We start from the raw sequence: 18,838 nt of genomic DNA, 5'->3' as shown, positions 1-18,838 counted from the left end.
TCCATCACTCCTCCAAATTGCAAGTAAACAACAGTGCTTGAACACTTTATTTCTCAGCTTGCGAAGGCATTTTTTCCCTTTCTCTCTCCCTCTCCAGCTCTTTATACAACTACTAGATATCATTTTCCATGTAAACTTTATGACTGAGGATTTATGTCTGGAGCAAATCACAAGGTGTTGCTGCCACTCTTCTGCTATTAGATGAGCTGGTAGGTAAAATGTATACCACGGTGAGCAAAGATGGCATGTCCAAACAAAATGCATGCATTTACTTACAGAAAGGTTAAACTTTGGTGCTACAACAGCAGGAAGATCAATAAAGGAGCACTTTGGCTTGTTTTTATATTACAGGCAGTCAGAAAAGTTTAAAGTGGCACTTAAGTCCCACAACGGTCTGAATGCTTTAGACTGGGTTCTTGTCTTATAGGTTAAACTAATGGTCTGTAATCATGGGAAAGTCGTGCAGTGTATCCCTGGGAGCAGAACAGTTTTCATACATCTTTAATATTCTCAATGCATTTATAGCAAAAGTGGAGAGAATGCATTGACACTCCCTTTTCCCTTGGGTTCCTGGAATTCCAAACCCTCATCAGAGACAGCAATTACTTTGGGAATAGTCTTTCACTATTCCCATAATTGTCGTGTTTACTTCCTCCTTATGACAGCCTGTTGTCATTTGCTTTTCCTGATGCAGCCTGAAGATCGCAGCCTGCTTTTGTTTTCAGCGCTGATGTGATACAACTTGGGCCCTCCCCCGGCGGCGCGGCTGTGACGCGCTCCAGCGGCGACGAGCTCCTCCCCGTCCGGCTGTGTGCGACCCACGCGGATCAACGCGGAGCATGGGCCGGGTGGGAGGAGGTAGCGGGGATGGCGGCGGGGAGCAGGGAGCGATGGAGGCGGTGCGCAGCTTCGAGCGCTGGAAGAAGAAGTACAGCCGGCGAACCAAGAAGCTGCGGCTGCAGCGCAAGGAGAGGGAGCGGCCCGAGTGGCAGAAGGAGCGGGAGGGCATCGGGCGGCTGGTGCAGCGATACCCGCAGGTACGGCCGGGCCGGCAGCGAGGAATGGAGGGAGGGAGGGAGCGGCACCACCGTCAACAGGGAGTGGGAACTTTCCGTGTCTGCTGGCGGTATTGGGTTGGTGTGTGGTGGCGGAATGGAGGGCTTCACCTCTGAGGCAACTCTGTGCCTTCCCGTGGGTGGAGGCGAGAAGGGGCAGGGGAGACAAGTAGTAAGTAGCAAGAGCCTGATCCTGTGTCTGGGATGGGGCAGCCCTGGATCTATGGGGACAAAAGGCTGGGGGATGGGAAGCTGCGAACAGCCCTGTGAAAAGGGGTTTGGAAGTTCTGGTCCATAGAAAGTAGAATGTGAGTCAGCAGTGTGCCCAGGCAGCCTAAAGGGACAAGCATCTCTGGGAAATGGCCATCTCTTAAACTATGCCGAACCATCAAGCAGAGCTGTAGTTATGGATAACGACTTTGGGCAACAGTGCATGCCGAGCATGTATCCTAGAACTTTTGCTGAATTTGGTGGATAAAGAATTTGTTGGAAGGTCACAGCCTGAGGATTGTGGTTAGTGGCTCCGTGTCCAGATGGAGGCTGGTAGTGAGCGGTGTCCCCTACGGGTTTGTCTTGGGTCTGGTACTCTTTGACGTCTTTATCAGTGACAGAGATGATGGGATCAAGTGCACCCTCAGCAGGTTTGTCACCAAACTGAGTGCTGCTGTTGATACAGCAGAAGATGCCATTCACAGAAACCTCACCTTCTCAGGGACCCCATCCCTGAAAGTGTTTAAAGGCAGGTTGGATAAGGTCTTGAGCAATCTGATCTAGTACTTCATCTAGTGGCTGGCAGCCCTGCCTGTGGCGGGGGGTTTGGAACTTGATAATTCTTGGGGTCCCTTCTAACCCAAGCCATTCTGTGATTCCATGAATGTGCAGCCACGTGTGAGTAACTTGTCTGTGAACATACAAGTAGATGGTTGCTTAGGTTCCTGTCTTCAGTTCTTGTCTCCTTTTCCTTTACCTGAAGGGGTTTTTATCTTGGTCACCTGCATTCCTTCCCAGCTATGGCTGGATTGGGTCTTTTACATGCCTTAAGATGCTGGTAGTTGCAGCATGGAGTAAGGGTAGCACTGCTGCTGGACTCAATACCATGTACCTCCTTGTCTCTCTTGTAATGTCTTCAACTTCCAACTTGAGAACCACTTCAATCAATAATAAAACAAGATTAAACAAAACTAAACAGACTGGAAACACATTACATAAACATTTGTTGTTGTCGCTGTTGATATGGAGAATGTCTGTCAGTAGCCAAAATCATGGAAGTTTCAATGTGTCCAAGTCTTGGGACTGCTATTTGTGATGTGCCTCGAGATTATCTGTTATCATTTGAGCCATTGAATATGTTGCCTGACTGGATAAAGCTGTTGATGGGCATTGTCTTCTTCATTCAGTTGTGCTAACGAAACATTAACATCCTAATTAACATGCTGGGAAATGGTTGTGTGAGCTCTTTCTAGTTTGCTTTGTCAAATTAGGTTAGATCAGACCACCATCTAAAGTGTTTGAAATAAGCGGGCTCTTCTCATCTGGAGCAGATCAGAGAACTCACACGGGCACATTTCCAGCAGATTAAAGCAGGTAATCACTTCTGACAGGGAAACAGGCTGAGAAGCAGGAATTGTTAGTGTCTTCTGCTGGTGCAGGTACGGATGGAAAAGACTATCAGTGGATCAGCCTCTTTAGCAGCTGTCCCTCTTGCTTCTGCCACCCTGATTTGATTTAACGAGGAACCAATCACTTCAGAACTTTAAGGAACTTAAGCAGATGGTTTTTGTGTGCCTGAAAGATAGTGGGACCAAGAAATAAACTGGGAAGCTTTGCAGTATGGCTGTTCCTGTGCATGGTCTTTGCATATTTTTATCACTTTTTCTTTCAAGTCTTTGAAAGAGCTTTAGAGGAGATCAATGTAGAAAAGCGCAATAATATTTGTGTCCACTGTGATTAACATGCCAGTTCTTTTTAACTCTAGGTGACCCAGCAATAAGCTGTACACTGAAATCCTTCAAGCAGCGTCTAATTATTTAAACAATTTTGCACTGTTACGGTAGTCTGTTCTGTATGTCAAAACCTATTACAATTTACTCCTTTATTTGCGCACGGCGGACTGCTTTGATGTTAGTGAAATAGTTTCACCTCCTGTGGGCATACTGTTTTCTGACATAGCATCTTGATTGGAGTGAAATGGAGCCTCTGTGCATCAATGAGTTGTGATCCTTTAGCATGCAAAGTAATGGGACTGGGAATTGGTGCGACTTGCAGTATTGCGTGAAGCAAAATATCTTCAGAATTACCAATGGAATTTGGGAAGTGTTGGTCCAGAATTCCAACATGTGAAGCTTGGACTCTTACAGTGATTCCATACAGGAGTTTTCGCCGTTTGGATTGCTTTAAGCAAGTATAGATGCTCATAAGAAGTACAGTGCCCAATTTTTATAATAGACAGGGCTGGCAGAGCACGTGGTGCTCCAAGTGCATATAAGCATGATTTGACAGCTCAGTAACTCTTCATTTGAGGCCTTCTGTAAAAATTGCTATCATAAGTTGTCAAAGACATCTGAGGACCATTTTGCTTGGCTCCTTTGCTGGGAGGCTGCTGCTCAGCAATCTGTTAAACGATGGCCATTAGAAATGCACGAGTTGTGTAAGCACAGAGATTGACGTTTGGAAATCTCAGTTTGTGGCTGCTAGTCAGTGTGCGCTCAGAGCTGTGTGATCTGCCTCGCTGCTCACCTGCTCAGGCTTCACAGCTACAGGAGTCTCTTTATATTTTTTTCCCCCCCCCCCGAGTTCTCTGTTTCTTTTTCTTCCTTCCTGCTATCGATTGTTGTGAACTTTGCCAGGAGAAGCTGCCTGCTTCTTTTGATCAGCTGTTGGTTAGAGCAGGCTTGAAAGCATTACGTTTTCCTTAAGATCTCTACTTGACTTCTCTACATTTTTATAAATGATTCAGCCAACTGGTGTGATCAAACGTACTCTTGTATGTTGGTGTATGTAGAGTTAACATCTCTCAGGTATGCTCAGGTGGATTTATACAGAGAAGTAAGTTAGTAGGTGTCAGGACACCAAGCTATGTCCTTATGTTCAGGTAGGCAGTATCCACTGCTCTCCCTGCATCAGTGAGGCCAGTTACTTTGTGTAGAAGATTAGCATGGTGTCTCCTTTGTGATTCCTTGCTGAGAGCACCAGTTATGCAGCAGCAGCGTAGAGATGCCCATCTTTATAGCAGGGATGGTGCCTGGGACATAAGTGTTGCAAAAGGTTTAGCTTCCTTTTCCAAGTGATGGAGGAGGCAGTGAGGAGGCTAGACCTCAATCTTAACAGGGAAAGGCATCAATATACTGGAGGGCCTCTGAAGTAGTAAGAGTTGGAACACTTTCCATGTGCGGAGGGGCTGAGGTAGCTGGGCTTGTTTAGTCTGGAATGGAGATGGTGCTGGAGGAACCTTATGGGATCCCCCAGTGCCTATGGGACATCATCAAGGAGATACTGTGTCATGTAAGGACAAGAGAAAACAGACATAGAATCACAGAATCATTAAGGTTGGAAAAGACCTCAGAGATCATCTTGTCACACCATCAACCCATCCCCACTATGCCCACTAACCCATGTCTCTCAGTGCCAGATCACTGAGAAAATAAGATGGAAGTAGAGGCTCAGTGTGGTTATATGGAAGCAGTTCTTAATGAAGCCCTGAGCAGCCTGGGCTGACCTCACATCTCAGCCTGCTGCGAGCAGGAGGCTGCACCAGAGACACCCAAGTCCCTTCCATTCACAGTTGTTTTAGTTTTCATGATGATATAAGCTTTAAATTGCGCTCTTTGTCCATATTATTAACATATGTCGTATTGCTTGCTGAACAGTTTGGTAGAAGAGTAGTTTGCTGTGGGTCAAGCTAGTATAGATTGTGACCAGCTGTCTTGGATTACGTCACACTGAACTATTACATACTTACTTTAGCAGCTACTTGAAATACTGTTTAATTTCCCTTTTATGATTAATTTTAACACTGATTAATCTTATTTTGTTTCAGATAAATGCAAATGAAATAGAAAGATTTTCAGATTTTCCATTATCAAAGAAAACCCTGAAAGGTGAGTGTAAAAATTCTCTTTGGAAAGTAATTATATTATAAATGAATGCATTTTTTTACTTCCGTATGAATAAATTTTTGCCTTAAATGAACTTTTAAATGAGTATTGCCATATACATTGCTTTCCAAATGGAAAAATTTATGTCTGGGCAAGACAAAAATGATTTTTTTTTTCTCTCTTCCTTTGCATTTCCTTCCTACACCCCAAATTCTAGGACTGCAGGAAGCTCAGTATCGCATGGTGACTGAGATACAGAGGCAAACCATAGGTTTGGCTTTACAAGGTAAAGATGTACTTGGAGCTGCGAAGACTGGATCGGGGAAAACTTTGGCTTTTATTGTCCCGGTAAGTAAAGACATAGTTTGCACTTAAGCCTAGGAAGTTACCTAGGAAGAAGAGGATGTTAAATACTTATGACTAGTGATCTTGGAAGAAAGATTGTAGCTCAAGTGATGTAAGCATTCTTAGAAAGCCAAGGCAGACTAAGGTAAGGAAACGCCTTAAGGTTCTAGAAAAGGTATATCTTTGTCCTTAGGAATATTCTGATGCTTAGAAACCTCATTTTGATCCTTGCATCAGTGGAACCTGTGTGAATTAGGAGGACCTTTGTTGTTCGTTTTTGTTCAGGAATGTGTTTTCCTTGTGCAACTCCAGTTGTCAGATTCTTTCAAAAACTCTGTCTGGATTAGAACTGTGGATTAGACTTTTTGGATGCGTGGTTTTCATACAGCTAAAGTTTTAAGATTTGGCTCTTATTTGACAAAGTAAAGCATAGCAGAGATTGTAGACTTCCTCTTCTTGACTGTGTCTTTGGACTCCTCAGAAATCACTTCCAGGTCCAAGCAGGAAATAAGTAAATTCCCCACTGGGAGTGGTGCTCTTTGGCTCTGTAACTCAAAACATCACACACAGCTTTTAGTTTCTTGAAAATTTAAATTTAAATAAATTAAAACTTAAATTTTTCTTGAAGACCTCCTCTGTCTTAGTTTAATCCTATCACTATCCACCCTTGTAAATAGCTATTCCCCCTCCAGTTTTCACTCCCTCCAAGTACTAGAAGGCCACAATGCAATCCCCTTGGAGCCTTTTCTTCTCCAGGCTAAACAAGCCCAGTTCTCTCAACCTTCCTTCCCAGGAGAGGTGCTCCAGCCCTCTGATCATCTTAGTGGTTGCCAGCTCTGTTCTGTACCCATGCCCTTAAGGACAGTTTCTTGTAGGTTCCCATCCAGCAATTCCTTGAGCAGTTGGAAGTTTGGTCTCTTGAAGCATGGGGTCCTGATTCTGCTTTTTGGCAGGCCTGCATTCTTCAAGATCACAAACTCCACCAGGTCACTACAGCACAGGCTGCCTCCAGTGTTAACCTCTCTAATGCTCTCCTCTGCAATTGGTGAGCACCAGGTGCAGAAGGGCTTCACCTGGGAAATCTAGAAGCAGAAGTAATTTTACAAACTAAATTTTAAAATAGTTTTAGGGATAAGATGTGGAGGTATTTAGACAGATAAAGAGTAGGAAAAATGGTAAGAGTGTGTTAAACAACCTTTAATATTTTAAAAATGTTTCAGATATTTCTATCTCTGAAATCTTTGTGTTAAGATTAGCTAGGACTGTGAAATTATTAAGAGGGGGAACAAGAGATATGTGATAACACTGGGTGGAATGCTCTGTGTGCACCATGTGTGTATGATATTACTCTAAGTCTAAAACCTAGATTAACGTCACGCTAATTGTCTTCCTTCTAGTTGTACTGTCTGGCTTTCACTGAATCCTATGACTGGGGAACATTTACTCAACAAGTATCAGTACCATCAGAATTCATGTGTAATCAAACCATGTGAAACGCATGCAGATATTTCTTCATTATTTGAATTGGCAATACTTCATCTTTTTCTATGGCACTCTTGGCTGTTACGTATTTTTCTTCTCAATTTTTTTTTTTTAATGTGAAAGTTTTTCATATATTTTTTACTTTTTTTTCCAGGCTTTGGAACTCCTCTACCGCCTTCAGTGGACTTCAGCAGATGGATTGGGAGTTTTGATCATATCGCCCACCCGAGAACTGGCGTTTCAGACTTTTAAGGTTCTGCGTAGAGTGGGAAAGAATCACGACTTCTCAGCTGGCCTTATCATCGGAGGAAAGGTGAGTCCTCTGTTGGAGCCTACTGCAAGGGAGCGTAAATAAGTGCTGTAGTAAGGACTAGTTTAAGAAGGAAACTCTGGAAAACAGAAGTCATGGAAGTAAGGAGTTGGTAGGAAGCTATTGGAGACACAATAATTTTCCTCTACTGTGTCTTTTAAAGCTCTTGTATGTTTACCCTCTCTACAGGTTATGTGACTGGGTCAAACTTTCTCCCAACCCTTCTTGTCCTATTAAATCAGATTGCTCTGAAAAACATTTGTGCAAGCCGCTAGTAAGCATGCTGATAAAATGTGGTGTTTGTTTCAAAAGAGGAAAAGCTTCATTCTTTCCATGAACTGTCAGTAGGTTGAGCTGGGCTGAGGTCTCTGCCACTGGGCTTCTAGCATGACCAACCAGAGCTCAGCTGGTTTAACATATTTTCAGGATCTGAAAGAAGAGTCTGAGAGAATCCACCACATAAATATGCTCATTTGCACTCCAGGACGGCTTCTGCAGCACATGGATGAAACCTCTTATTTCTATGCATCTGATCTGCAAATGTTGAGTAAGTGTTTTAGTGCATCACAAAACACAGAAATATTTTGTAGTAGCTCATAATTCAGAGGGGGATTTCCTTGGTTAAAAGGTTTATTCTGATTTTTGTACGTAAATGAAAGAGCATTAATATTTGCACACACACACACACATTAAATGGCAAACAGCAAAACTCCTTTCTTTTCTGTACTTAATCTCAAAGCAATTACTAAGAGTTGCCTTCCTTGGGATGATAAGAATGTGTAGGTGGGTTAAGTAAAGAATTCAAAACCACATGTGGTATCCTATATAGTCAGGTATATTTTAGCTATAAGATGGTATCCTATATAGTCATGTATGTTTTAGCTATAAGACGATAAGACTTTTTGCTTCCAGCCCTAGCTCTCGTTTTTCATGACACGATGGTGAGTGTTTCTTATAGTTGATTATAGCATATGTATTGTGGGCCAATTCTAGAAAACATGTTTCTTTTTGAATTTTAAGCCAGATTAATGCTCCTTCCAACTGGAATACAGACTTCAGCTTAATGGGAGGCCTCTAAGAACTGTGCATAATCTTTAGTAAAGCTTGAGGAACTTAGAAGCAATTAGCAAGCTAATGAAGCTGATAAATTGCAAAACCAGGCTTGTTATACTCAGTGCTGTTCATGGCAGTTAGACTAGATTTGCATTAAATGTAGACTCTTTTCTTCAAGTTTTGTTTCCTTATGATGCAATGGCAAATTGAGCTTAGGCACAGAAGAACCTGTTTTTCTCTGTTTTTAATGGCACAGTACTGTTATATATTGCATGCTTTTGTTTTAGCAGTAGGGTATGGAGTTTGTGATTTACAGGCTGTCTGCAAATTGCTGAACTTTTTATTTGGAATACGTATCTTTCTATGCTTCAGCATGTGGAATGGAGGGCTGTAGCGCAAAGGCTATGCAAAATGCTGAGAGTTACACTGAAGCTTTTTAAACCTATTTTATGGAGTGTGTGCATATCTAAAGCAAATCCTGTCATATATGGTAACTAATCTCCGTAGTCTAAGTAGGCATGGATTTTTGTGCTTTATGGATTTAAAGTCTTTAATCACAAAAGGGAAGCTAAAAACAGGTTTTCTCAAATCTGTTTCTCGATTCAGTTCTTGACGAAGCGGATAGGATTCTCGACATGGGTTTTGCCGATACAATGAACGCAATCATAGAAAATCTGCCTAAGAAGCGCCAGACCTTGCTTTTTTCTGCAACACAAACCAAATCAGTGAAGGATCTCGCACGGTTGAGTTTAAAGGATCCAGAATATGTTTGGGTTCATGAGAAAGCCAAATTCAGGTATGTTGATCATTTATTTTTTTGTGGGAAGGTTAAACAGATTGAGATCGTACTTCACTTGCTTCCCTAACTCATTTTCCTGAATCTGAAGTCATCCTTCTCCTTCCATCAGTGTCAAGTCTTGCTGTGTGCCATCCTGAAAGCAGGGTGTTTCAGAAGAGAGCTTACTAGTTCTGATTGATTTGCTATGGGGAGACTGAGCATTGCACTTTGCTTGTGGCTCCTCAGGCTCCTTTTCTGTCTGCAAGTTTATTTCCCTTGGCAATAAGCTCCAGATTGGACTATGTCCTGGATGAAGTGGTGTCCTGACTGTGGCAGGTGTCATTTCTGAATTGCTACTTGTTGTGTTTTCTTCCTTCGTGTATGTGTGTGCATACTTACTGTGTAGGAGCACCACATTCGTTGAATGAATATGGTTCTTCAGAATGTTGTTAATGAATCCGATGTTCTAAGAAAAAGCTGTTCTATTGGGAACGTACAGAATGACAGTCTTGTTTGCATATGCAGTATTGGTGCCCAGCAGAAAGCATCTGGCATATGTCTATGTGCATCAAGACCTGTTGCTTCCAGAAGTACTGAGTTTACTGTGCACAATCAGGACTGCAGCTCTGTGCACACCTGAAGTAAAACTGTCATGCTGTGCAATTTGGCTCTAATTGGAGAAAAAAGAGCATGTTCATTTTTTGGCAGATAGATTTTGAAAAGAGGGGAAAAATGAGAAGAATGCTGCTTACAGCCCACAGAAGAGCCAAATCTTATCCTCTCGGTATCAGAAGGCTTATGAACATCTATGACTTTTTTTTCCTCTTGTCTTAAGGAGTGTGTAAATATTTCTATACATAAAATGAAGGTGGAGAAAGGTGAAGCACACTGATAAAAATGGCTTATCCAAGACAAATGAGAAATCATTGCCAAAATGAACAGCAGAAAGAGGTTGAGTCCTGAGGCAGTGTTTTAATGAACTACTTGTCTAGATGCTCTTTATTGCTCTGCTGATGCCTTTGATAGTATGTTCTTTCCCTTCCAGTCAGTATATTAAATAAACACGATTGCTGGAAAAAAATGTGGTTACTCTCCTTGTGTCAGAAGAGGTTGCAGAGCTCAGCATGGAGTCTTCAGTTTGAGGACTGTCTATTTCACAAATGATGTTTTTTGTGAAGTCTACTTAAAGTACACTTGAGCTTTTGAAATATTGGGGGAAATACAGTTCAATAATAGACTGAATCAAAAAAAAAGGAAACTTTCATTTGTTTTAGAGTTTATGGCTTTGGTACAGAGTGTATCATTGTATAATAGGGACAGTTTCCCCTGAAAGATCTACAGGGCAAAAATACTGTGATGTAATTCAAATTGAGCAGTGGAATAAAAACTGGAGCAGCATCTTGTAATTTCATATTTCTGAGTGGCACTTTTAATACAATAAAGTAATTTCAAATACCCTTGGTCTGTCCATGGAGAAGCAGAGGGACTGTGAGATGAGTATTTAAATATATTTCTATGGCAAAGATGCCTTTTTAAAAAAAAATAACTTTTTTTTTTTTAACTGCAAGGTGACTTAAGATGTCAGTTCAGTGCTTTACAAAGTCACTTTACATGTCAGGGTGTAATCAGTAAAAATACATCAATGCTTTTTTTTTTGTCTGCAAGTTTAGGCTGTGCTTTGACATTGCCTGGAGCACAAATGATGCTTTAATAGCACCAATAGACAAAATTGCATTTTAAGTCAAGGCAATTTGAATGTCGCTTCTTAGAGATGGAGGGAGTTGGTTGTGCTGCTAGTAGATGAATTTAGAAGTAATGCCAAGAGTTGCCTCCTGCCCTTCTTCTCTCCCCTGACATTTACTCAGGAGATCGAAACCTGTTTCTCAAAGTGGGGTAACGTTCCAGCCTGACTTTTTTTTTCCTTGCTGTCGGTAGTTGTCAGACAATTGGTTTAGAAGTAAAGAAAAGACAGGCAGCTCTGTCGATTATATATACACTTGTACTCACTCTTTTTTCCTTTGCTCTAATGTTATGATTACTGTGGTACCTAATTTTTTTCTTCTGATATTTTTTTTAAGTACCCCGGCAACTTTGGATCAGAACTACATCGTTTGTGAGCTTCAACACAAAATAAATGTGTTATACTCTTTCCTGAAAAGTCACTTGAAGAAGAAGAGCATTGTGTTTTTTGCAAGCTGTAAAGAGGTATGACTATTCTGTTTTATTGTATTTTTCATTTTCTCTGTAGGGTTACAGAGTTTAGTAGTTTGCAGCTGCTTTCTTTCAAAGGCTTTAAAGGTGCTTATACAATAAAGTTTAATTGTGAAATAGTATGGGAAAGAATCATAGAATCATCAAGATTGGAAAAGACCTCTGGGATCATCTAGCCCAGCCATCTCCCCACCATCACTATTTATCCACTGAACCGTGGATAAATACTGTTTTGTTCAGAAGAAGGCAGCAGTACTTTTTGCTACGGATATTGCAGCACGTGACCTGGGTATGTACCCACAAAAGTAGTCATTATTGTTTTTGTCCTAGAAAGACCTAAACTGTCACTAGTCTTATTACGGTATTTATTAATAAAATAGTCAGTGGAAGCAATTCTTCTTTCCTGTCCAGTACCCTCAGTACAACATCTAGTTTTTTCTTGAACATCTCCAGGGATGGTGACTCCTCCTCTTCCATGAGCAGCCCATTCCAGTACCTGACCACTTTTTCATGAAAGAATTTCTTCCTGACATCCAACCAGAACCTTCTCTGGTCCAACTTGAGGCCGTTCTCTCTCATCCTATCACTGGTTATGCTGGAGAAGAGGTTGACACCCACCTCAGCACAACCTCCTTTCAAACACTTGTAGAGAGTGAAAATGCCTCCTTTGAGCCTCCATTTCCCTCAGCTACTTTTTATTAGACTTGTGCTCAGGGTTTTTATTCTGGTTACTTAGGAAGTAATCCTTCAGATGTCTGCTTATAGCACTGCCTTGGGATCGCTCTGTTGAAGTTATCAGTATGTGGTTGTATGGCACAGGTTTTCCTAAGGCTTCTGTGTTTATCTGATATTTTACCATGTGTTTTCCACATACAATTGTAAAGTAAGTGTTTATCACGGTTCGTCCAGTGCAAGAGGTTACAGTATGTTTTGTACTTTGGTTGGCTACTGTGTGCGGTGAAGTTGTAGGTTTACTTGTATGGAAGTTCTCTGAGTTGCAGTTGTTACTGAACAATTTCTGTAACCATCTTTAAAATTATTAGGTATGTCTACTATAAAGTAAGCAGAAGATACTGTATTCCTCCAGTAATGTCTAAAAGCAGCTCTTCAGATGGGTTTTTGATACTTTGGTCCCTTGCGTATGGCATCACTAGTTGTGTCCTACATCATTCCTGCTGCTACGTGCTTCTGTGTCTATTGGGAAATGCTGTCAGTAGGAATAGCAGACCTTTACTACAGTTCATTTCCTATTATTGTGCCCTGAGTGCATGACAGCATTTCAGAATTGCATGTCTTATCTCTATGTGGAGAAAAGTGTTTTTTACTCAAAGTGTTAAGTCTGTTGTGATTTACTGGATATTGTTTTCACTGTGCAATGTTAAATCTGATTTTATGTTTTTTTTCCCCCTAATTTGTTGGATAGGTCCAGTATCTATTCAGAGTGTTCTGTAAGCTTCAACCTGGTCTTCCTGTACTGGCATTGCATGGCAAACAGCAACAGATGAAGAGAATGGAAGTCTACACATGTTTTGTTCGGAAGAAGGCAGCAGTACTTTTTGCTACGGATATTGCAGCACGTGGCCTGGGTATGTGCCCACAAAAGTAGTCATTATTGTTTTTGTCCTAGAAAGACCTAAACTGTCACTAGTCTTATTATGACGTTTATTAATAAAATAGTCAGTGGAAGCAGTTCTTCTTTCCTGTCCAGTCTGTGGACAATGTAGTTTTCCCAGCTGGAAGGCAATCTGCTTTTCCAGCCATCTTGCATGATGAATATCCAAATGAGAGAAGATGGAAATAGTGATGTATTTGCTTACTACATGCCTTAAGGCAAGATTTCAGCAGCTTTAAATATTTCTGATATGCCTGTATCCTGTGGGTTATGCCAAATGATATAGAAATTACTAACCCAGCAGTATGTGCAGACATATGTTGTGTATGTTGAAGAAATACTGGTGAGGAGTCTGGAGCACAAGTCTTATGAGAAGCGTCTCAGGGAGCTGGGATTGTTTAGTCTGGAGAAGAGGAGGCTCAGGGGAGACCTTATTGCACTCTACAGCTTCCTGAAGGGAGGTTGTGATGAGGAGGGGCTTCACCTCCTCTCCCAGGAAACAAACAGGACCTGAGGAAATGGTCGCAAATTGTACCAGAGGAGGTCTAGACTGGACATTAGAAGAACTCTTTCTCTCAGAGTGGTCAGGCACTGGAATGGCTGCCCACGGAGGTGGTGGAGTTGCCGTCCCTGGCAGTGTTCAAGAGGCATCTGGATGATGAGCTACAAGATACTGTTTAGTGGCTTGTGGTAGCAATGATGATGGCAGGACAGTTGGACTGGATGTTCTTGTAGGTCCTTTTGTGATTCTATGATTCTATGAGTAGGACTATAGCACTGTATTCTTAAAGAGGTAGAATAATAAATGAAGAGCAGGAATATTTTATACGCCCTGTTTTAGCTTGTGTTTCTTTTCTTTTGTCATTACTTGCTTAATTATGGCTTCTTTATATATTTTGTAGATATTTGGACTTTATTTTTTTGTACTTGGCTAATTTTGTGTATGACAGGAGAACATTTTTAGGAGAACCTATTCTATTTCAGATAGGAAACTCATTGTCCAAAATCCAAGATTTTGTCAGTATGTTACAAGAGGAAGGTACTCAGAAAATAGAAAACAGAAGTACAAATGGCTTATCATTCTTTGCTGCTGACGTTTCGCTAGTGAGGTGCTAATGTGGGTATGGTTGGTTAGGTTTCTTGAGAGTATGTTTAACTGTCCTATGGCATAACTACAGGCTTGGTCAGGGTTTAACACTGTTTACTGCAAGGCAAAGCATGCTGCTTCTGGATGAAGTACAACAGTTGGAAAGTGCTCCTAAATACTGTAATTCAAATAGCGTGATGACTCCTTTGGCAGGCCTGGCCACCCCCTCAGTGTTGCTGAGAGTGTGTGATATTTCTGTATGTGAATAGCTGAAGTAGTGCAGTGTCACCACAGCTAACTTCAGCTCACAAGGGCATAGGTGAAAAGTGGGTCGGATCTTGTTATTTATTAATTGTAGTGGTGTTTTATCATCTGTGTGACACAAAGCTTGTCAGCTCCTTTCAAGTTTGAAATTATGTTCCATTCAGTGCACTGTCATAATTTGGAGAATGAAGACACCATTAATTTTAGCTTTCTTTGATGAAGAGGATGACTGTTTATGATATTCTAATACATGCAATTAATTTTATTTTTATTTCAGAGGTTGCACTCAATATCTATAAATTGGGTTAAGTGATAGTTTCTGCAGAAATTAATGCTCCGAAATATGATGTTGCCCTTGATTAGGAGGGTTTGGAGTCAAATGAGCTTAAATTTTGGCATCTTTTTTTTTCTTTGCAGATTTTCCAGCAGTGAACTGGGTCATTCAGTTTGATTGTCCAGAAGATGCAAACACGTACATCCATCGAGTGGGAAGAACAGCCAGGTTCATATTCACTTCTCATTCTTTTTCATTTAATGTTTAAAATTCAATAGCTATCAGGACAGATAATTGGCTGGATGCACACTCGCTTCAAAAAATCAGGACACAAATTGGAAAGAAAAGGAAGACTGTTGTCACCAAAAGACAGTTTCGATCATCTAGAAATAATGGTCTAAATTAATCTTTTCTTTGTGAGAGACTCCTTACAGCATGAAGAAAGACTGTGTCTAATTGTTTAATCTGATCAGGGAAGACTAAGAGTGAGGAAGTAAAAGTCTTCTTTTGTACTTGGCAAGATTACCTCGCTAGCTGAGCTGAGCACATTCGTGAGCAGAAGTGCTTGTTTTGTCAATGCAGCATATAGATAAATACAACTTACAGGTACATTGCTGACTGTTTAAAAGAAAGGAAGTATTTTTTTCTTATTTTGATTTGAAGAGGAAGGAATTGAACAATGTTATCTACTGGTTAAATTTTTAGTTTTCTAAGTCACTGGTAGAATTATATTTGTAAGGCTAGTCTTAGTTAAAGTACTTGCGGCTGAGTCCTTCTGAAGGAAGGGAGTTACCTTAGTATGCTTATGAGAACCTGGTCCTTGGTTTCTGAAGTAGGTTTTAAAGAGAAAGTGAAGTTATTACTGCACAGTTTGATAGATTAAAATCTTTACTCAGTTATCTGAAGGATGACATGCAAGACCTGGCATTATGTCTTGTACATAATTGAACTTCTTTGTAGTAGGCTTTTATCATATGTGTTGCAATGTAAGTGGAAGTCAAACAGCGACAGAACTGTTTCCTAGAGCAGGATTTAGTAGTCAGCACTACCAAATCTGTGTTTCTGGATTAGATTGCATTAAATTTTGTACTTCCAGAAAATTTCAGAACCTGGAATTTTTAGCCAACACTTTCCAGTTTTTCTGCTCTACTCATTCCTGTGCATTGTATTCTCCTATCTACTTTTTTGTTGTAGAAGGGAAGAATTAATTTTTAAATGCTCTTGGAAACATTTTCTCTATGAGCACAATCAGTGAATGTTAATTAGATAAAAATATAGTTAATTTCATGGGTCCCAACTTAGGGAAAAGAAACATAGATGTAGAGGTCTGTGAAGTGGTGATTTTTGTTTTGTTTGTATTCCGTGTGCCTTCCTATGAAGGCTTGTAATTCTGTCTTTATGGCACAGTGTCAGAGAGGAAAGGAAAACAATGCATTTGGCACTGTTTAATTGGAAGCTTATAAAAGGCTTATTGAGATGTTTTCGAGCTACATCCATGCTTTAACACTACCCCAAAGTGACAACCATTATGCCTTCTCCCATTCTTTTGTGGTGCCAAGAATCGTTATCAGTAGTTTTAGAAGGCAGGAGCTACTATGTAAAGACTAAGCTAATGACCACCCATTTTTCCCAAGGCTTTCAGTGAAGCACCACTGACTGGATCCTTATTCTTGCAGCTCTAACGGTAGCCAGACCTTACCTAATTGTATCTAATTACAATTACCTAATTGTATTGTATCTAATCTGGGCAAGCTATTTGGCTTTGGGCAGCCTGGTCTGGTGGGTGGCGACCCTGCGCATAACAGGGGTGTTGAAATTATATGATCATTGTGGTCCTTTTCAACCATGGTCATTCTATGATTCTGTGGTTTGAACTGGCAAAATTGAGTCTAATACTGAAAGCAAATTCCTTCAGTAGGGAAAGTTTAAAGGTATTTTCTGTCTCATAATCTTGTGCAAAGATCAGATAAGGTTCTGCCCTATGCTGGGCTTTTATTTTGGACAAATGTTAGACTCTTCTTTTCTTGAAGTAAAGCATTTCTGGAAACATAATGTAAAGATCACTGAATGAATCTGAAATAAACCATTGAGGATGGAAGATGTCTACTACCTTAAGGTAAATACTGTGTACTAAGTAAATGGTAAAGTTTTGGACATGGGTAGTTGGGAATGTGTTTCTTGGTAAACTGTGTACCGAGTAGGAAACTTCTCGCTGCAGTCAGGATGAGAGAAGCTCTTGGTTGTTGTTGTGTTTTTTTCTTCTAGAAATGTGATAAAAGTTAACTGTAGTTTAGTTGTCCTCATTAATGAAGTTAGATTGAATTACAAATTTTCATGGGTTACAAGAGTGTATAATTGCATGGAGTGAAAGCTTAATTAAATATCTCAGCTAATTAGGAGACTGTGTGAAGCTGTAATTTAAATTGGGGTGCCAAATACTGTTTACTTCTGAAATCAAATTATTTTGTGATACAAAAGTAAATATGAAAGTCAAGAGAGAAATTATTTTTGGAATGGGGTTGAAAAACTTTTGACTAACACTTGTGGCTGTGCTCCCACCTCTGTTTTATGGCAATATACTAAGCAATATCTAAAATGAAAGATAAAGATTGTTTTGTTTTTTTTTTTAATGAAAAGGCCCAGCACGTTCTGTAAGTAGCATTTCACTTGCATTGCATTCTGCTGAAGAGCATAAATTGTGGCTTTAGCTTTTGTGATTTATGGTACAGTAAGATCAAGAAAATCTGGATGTTGGCTAGTAATGCTTTTACTTCATAGTAGAATTGCCTTATTTAGATTCTGATTTTATTTTTTTAAATCTGAAAAGTATGCTGCTATTGGAATAATCAAAGCTATTTCTTCCAGCTGCATTTTTAAAGTATTTTTGTAAAGTCTGAACTAGTTCAGTGACAGAGTTTCTAAACAGATGACTATATCACAGCTGTGCCCAGCAGTATTTGTCAGTTTGATGTTTGTCATACGGTCTCTTAGTGAAATCTGTTATTTAAAATATCAAAGTATTTTCCTGTGGGTTTTAGTTGCAAAAATTCTTAATAAATAAGAGAGATCTGTAGTGATGATCTGCAAAACTCTGTTCTGATTCCTAATTGCAGTTGATGGCCGCCTTTCCTGTGGTCTGTGAAGGCCAGACTTGAAAATATTCCTTGATCACTTTTGTGAAACAAGTTGCAGTGCCACTAGGGGACAGCAGGAGATAATAGTATATGAAGCACACCAATAACCATTGTTTTTTTCCCCAAATTGTTTTTCTAAATATAACTAATAAGTTGTATAGCATGAACGTAGCAGATACAGGGAAGTTTGTCTTTCAGTCATGTTTACACTGATGAGTTGAAAAGATGTTGAAATGTCTATTCTGCCTTTCCATTCGTGCGTAAATATCTTGTATTTTGGCTGTACTCATCCTGGCATGTCTCAATAATTAATTACCTTCTCCCCTCTGTTTCTTTCCTTCAGAGGAGACTATAGAATCTGTTTCTTGAGTATAATGATTCTCTCTGTCGGGAGCCTTTTTTATAATGACATGAATGCTGGAATGTAAAACAGAGTAAATCTTTGCTCTACATTTTTAATCTCTTTTATATCTAGAGCTTTATATGAGTCTGACCCAAGCTCTGATTTCTCACAGTTGTGGTATTTAATCCAGGTAAGGGGGTAGGTTTGTTAGGTGCTTAAACTGATTTAGGGAAGTCTCTGTGGGTTGTAATGTTTTTTTGTTGTTGTTAAGCATAATATGTGGATGCATATGGGCACATATATTTTGTTTAGCCATACATATGCTGTTTGCCTTTTGATAAACAATATTTTGAAAATTGGAAAGTAAAAAGTCTCACTTCCCAAAGTGAGATACTCTGTTACCTGCTGTTGTGTGCTGACTGGTATTATGATCAAAGCCAAGAAGTATCAGTGAAGTTTTAGAGAGGTAGCCTCTCACATGCTGTGTGTATACTCAAGAATGCATGCCAGCCTCATATTCAACAAGGCTGAGGGCAAATTCCTGCCCCTGAGTGGAGACAGTCCCAAGCACAGATACAGGTTGGGTAGAGAATGGCTTGAGAGCTGCCCTGAGGAGAAAAAGGTGGGGATATCAGTTGATGAAATACTCAGCATAGCCATCAGTGTGTGCTTGCAGCCCAGAAGGCCGACTGTATCCTGGGCTGCATCAAGAGAAGTGTGACCTGCAGATTGAGGGAGGTGATTCTGCCCCTCTACTCTGCTCTTGTGAGACCCCAGCTGGAGCACTGCGTCCAGT

General features: G+C 40.4%; 1 protein-coding gene across 1 annotated transcript in view; it reads left to right on the top strand.

Moving 5' to 3' along the window:
• The first annotated feature begins 795 nt into the window (after positions 1-795).
• DDX10 (DEAD-box helicase 10) overlaps positions 796-18,838 on the top strand; it is a 146,231-nt gene continuing 128,188 nt past the window's right edge. The window contains exons 1-9 of the mRNA XM_032442171.2: positions 796-1,037; positions 5,092-5,152; positions 5,367-5,497; positions 7,131-7,289; positions 7,713-7,833; positions 8,946-9,135; positions 11,196-11,322; positions 12,752-12,914; positions 14,709-14,793. Coding sequence (XP_032298062.2) covers positions 840-1,037; positions 5,092-5,152; positions 5,367-5,497; positions 7,131-7,289; positions 7,713-7,833; positions 8,946-9,135; positions 11,196-11,322; positions 12,752-12,914; positions 14,709-14,793 — 1,235 coding nt within the window. The 5' untranslated portion in view covers positions 796-839. The remainder of the gene's footprint in view (positions 1,038-5,091; positions 5,153-5,366; positions 5,498-7,130; positions 7,290-7,712; positions 7,834-8,945; positions 9,136-11,195; positions 11,323-12,751; positions 12,915-14,708; positions 14,794-18,838) is intronic.

Source organism: Coturnix japonica, chromosome 1 (assembly GCF_054131305.1).
Source record: "Coturnix japonica strain WE chromosome 1, WE-NBRP24, whole genome shotgun sequence".
In the NCBI taxonomy this organism is placed as follows: Eukaryota; Metazoa; Chordata; class Aves; order Galliformes; family Phasianidae; genus Coturnix; species Coturnix japonica.
Note: the sequence above shows the minus strand (reverse complement) of the source record. Positions and strands in the feature narration are given on the sequence as shown.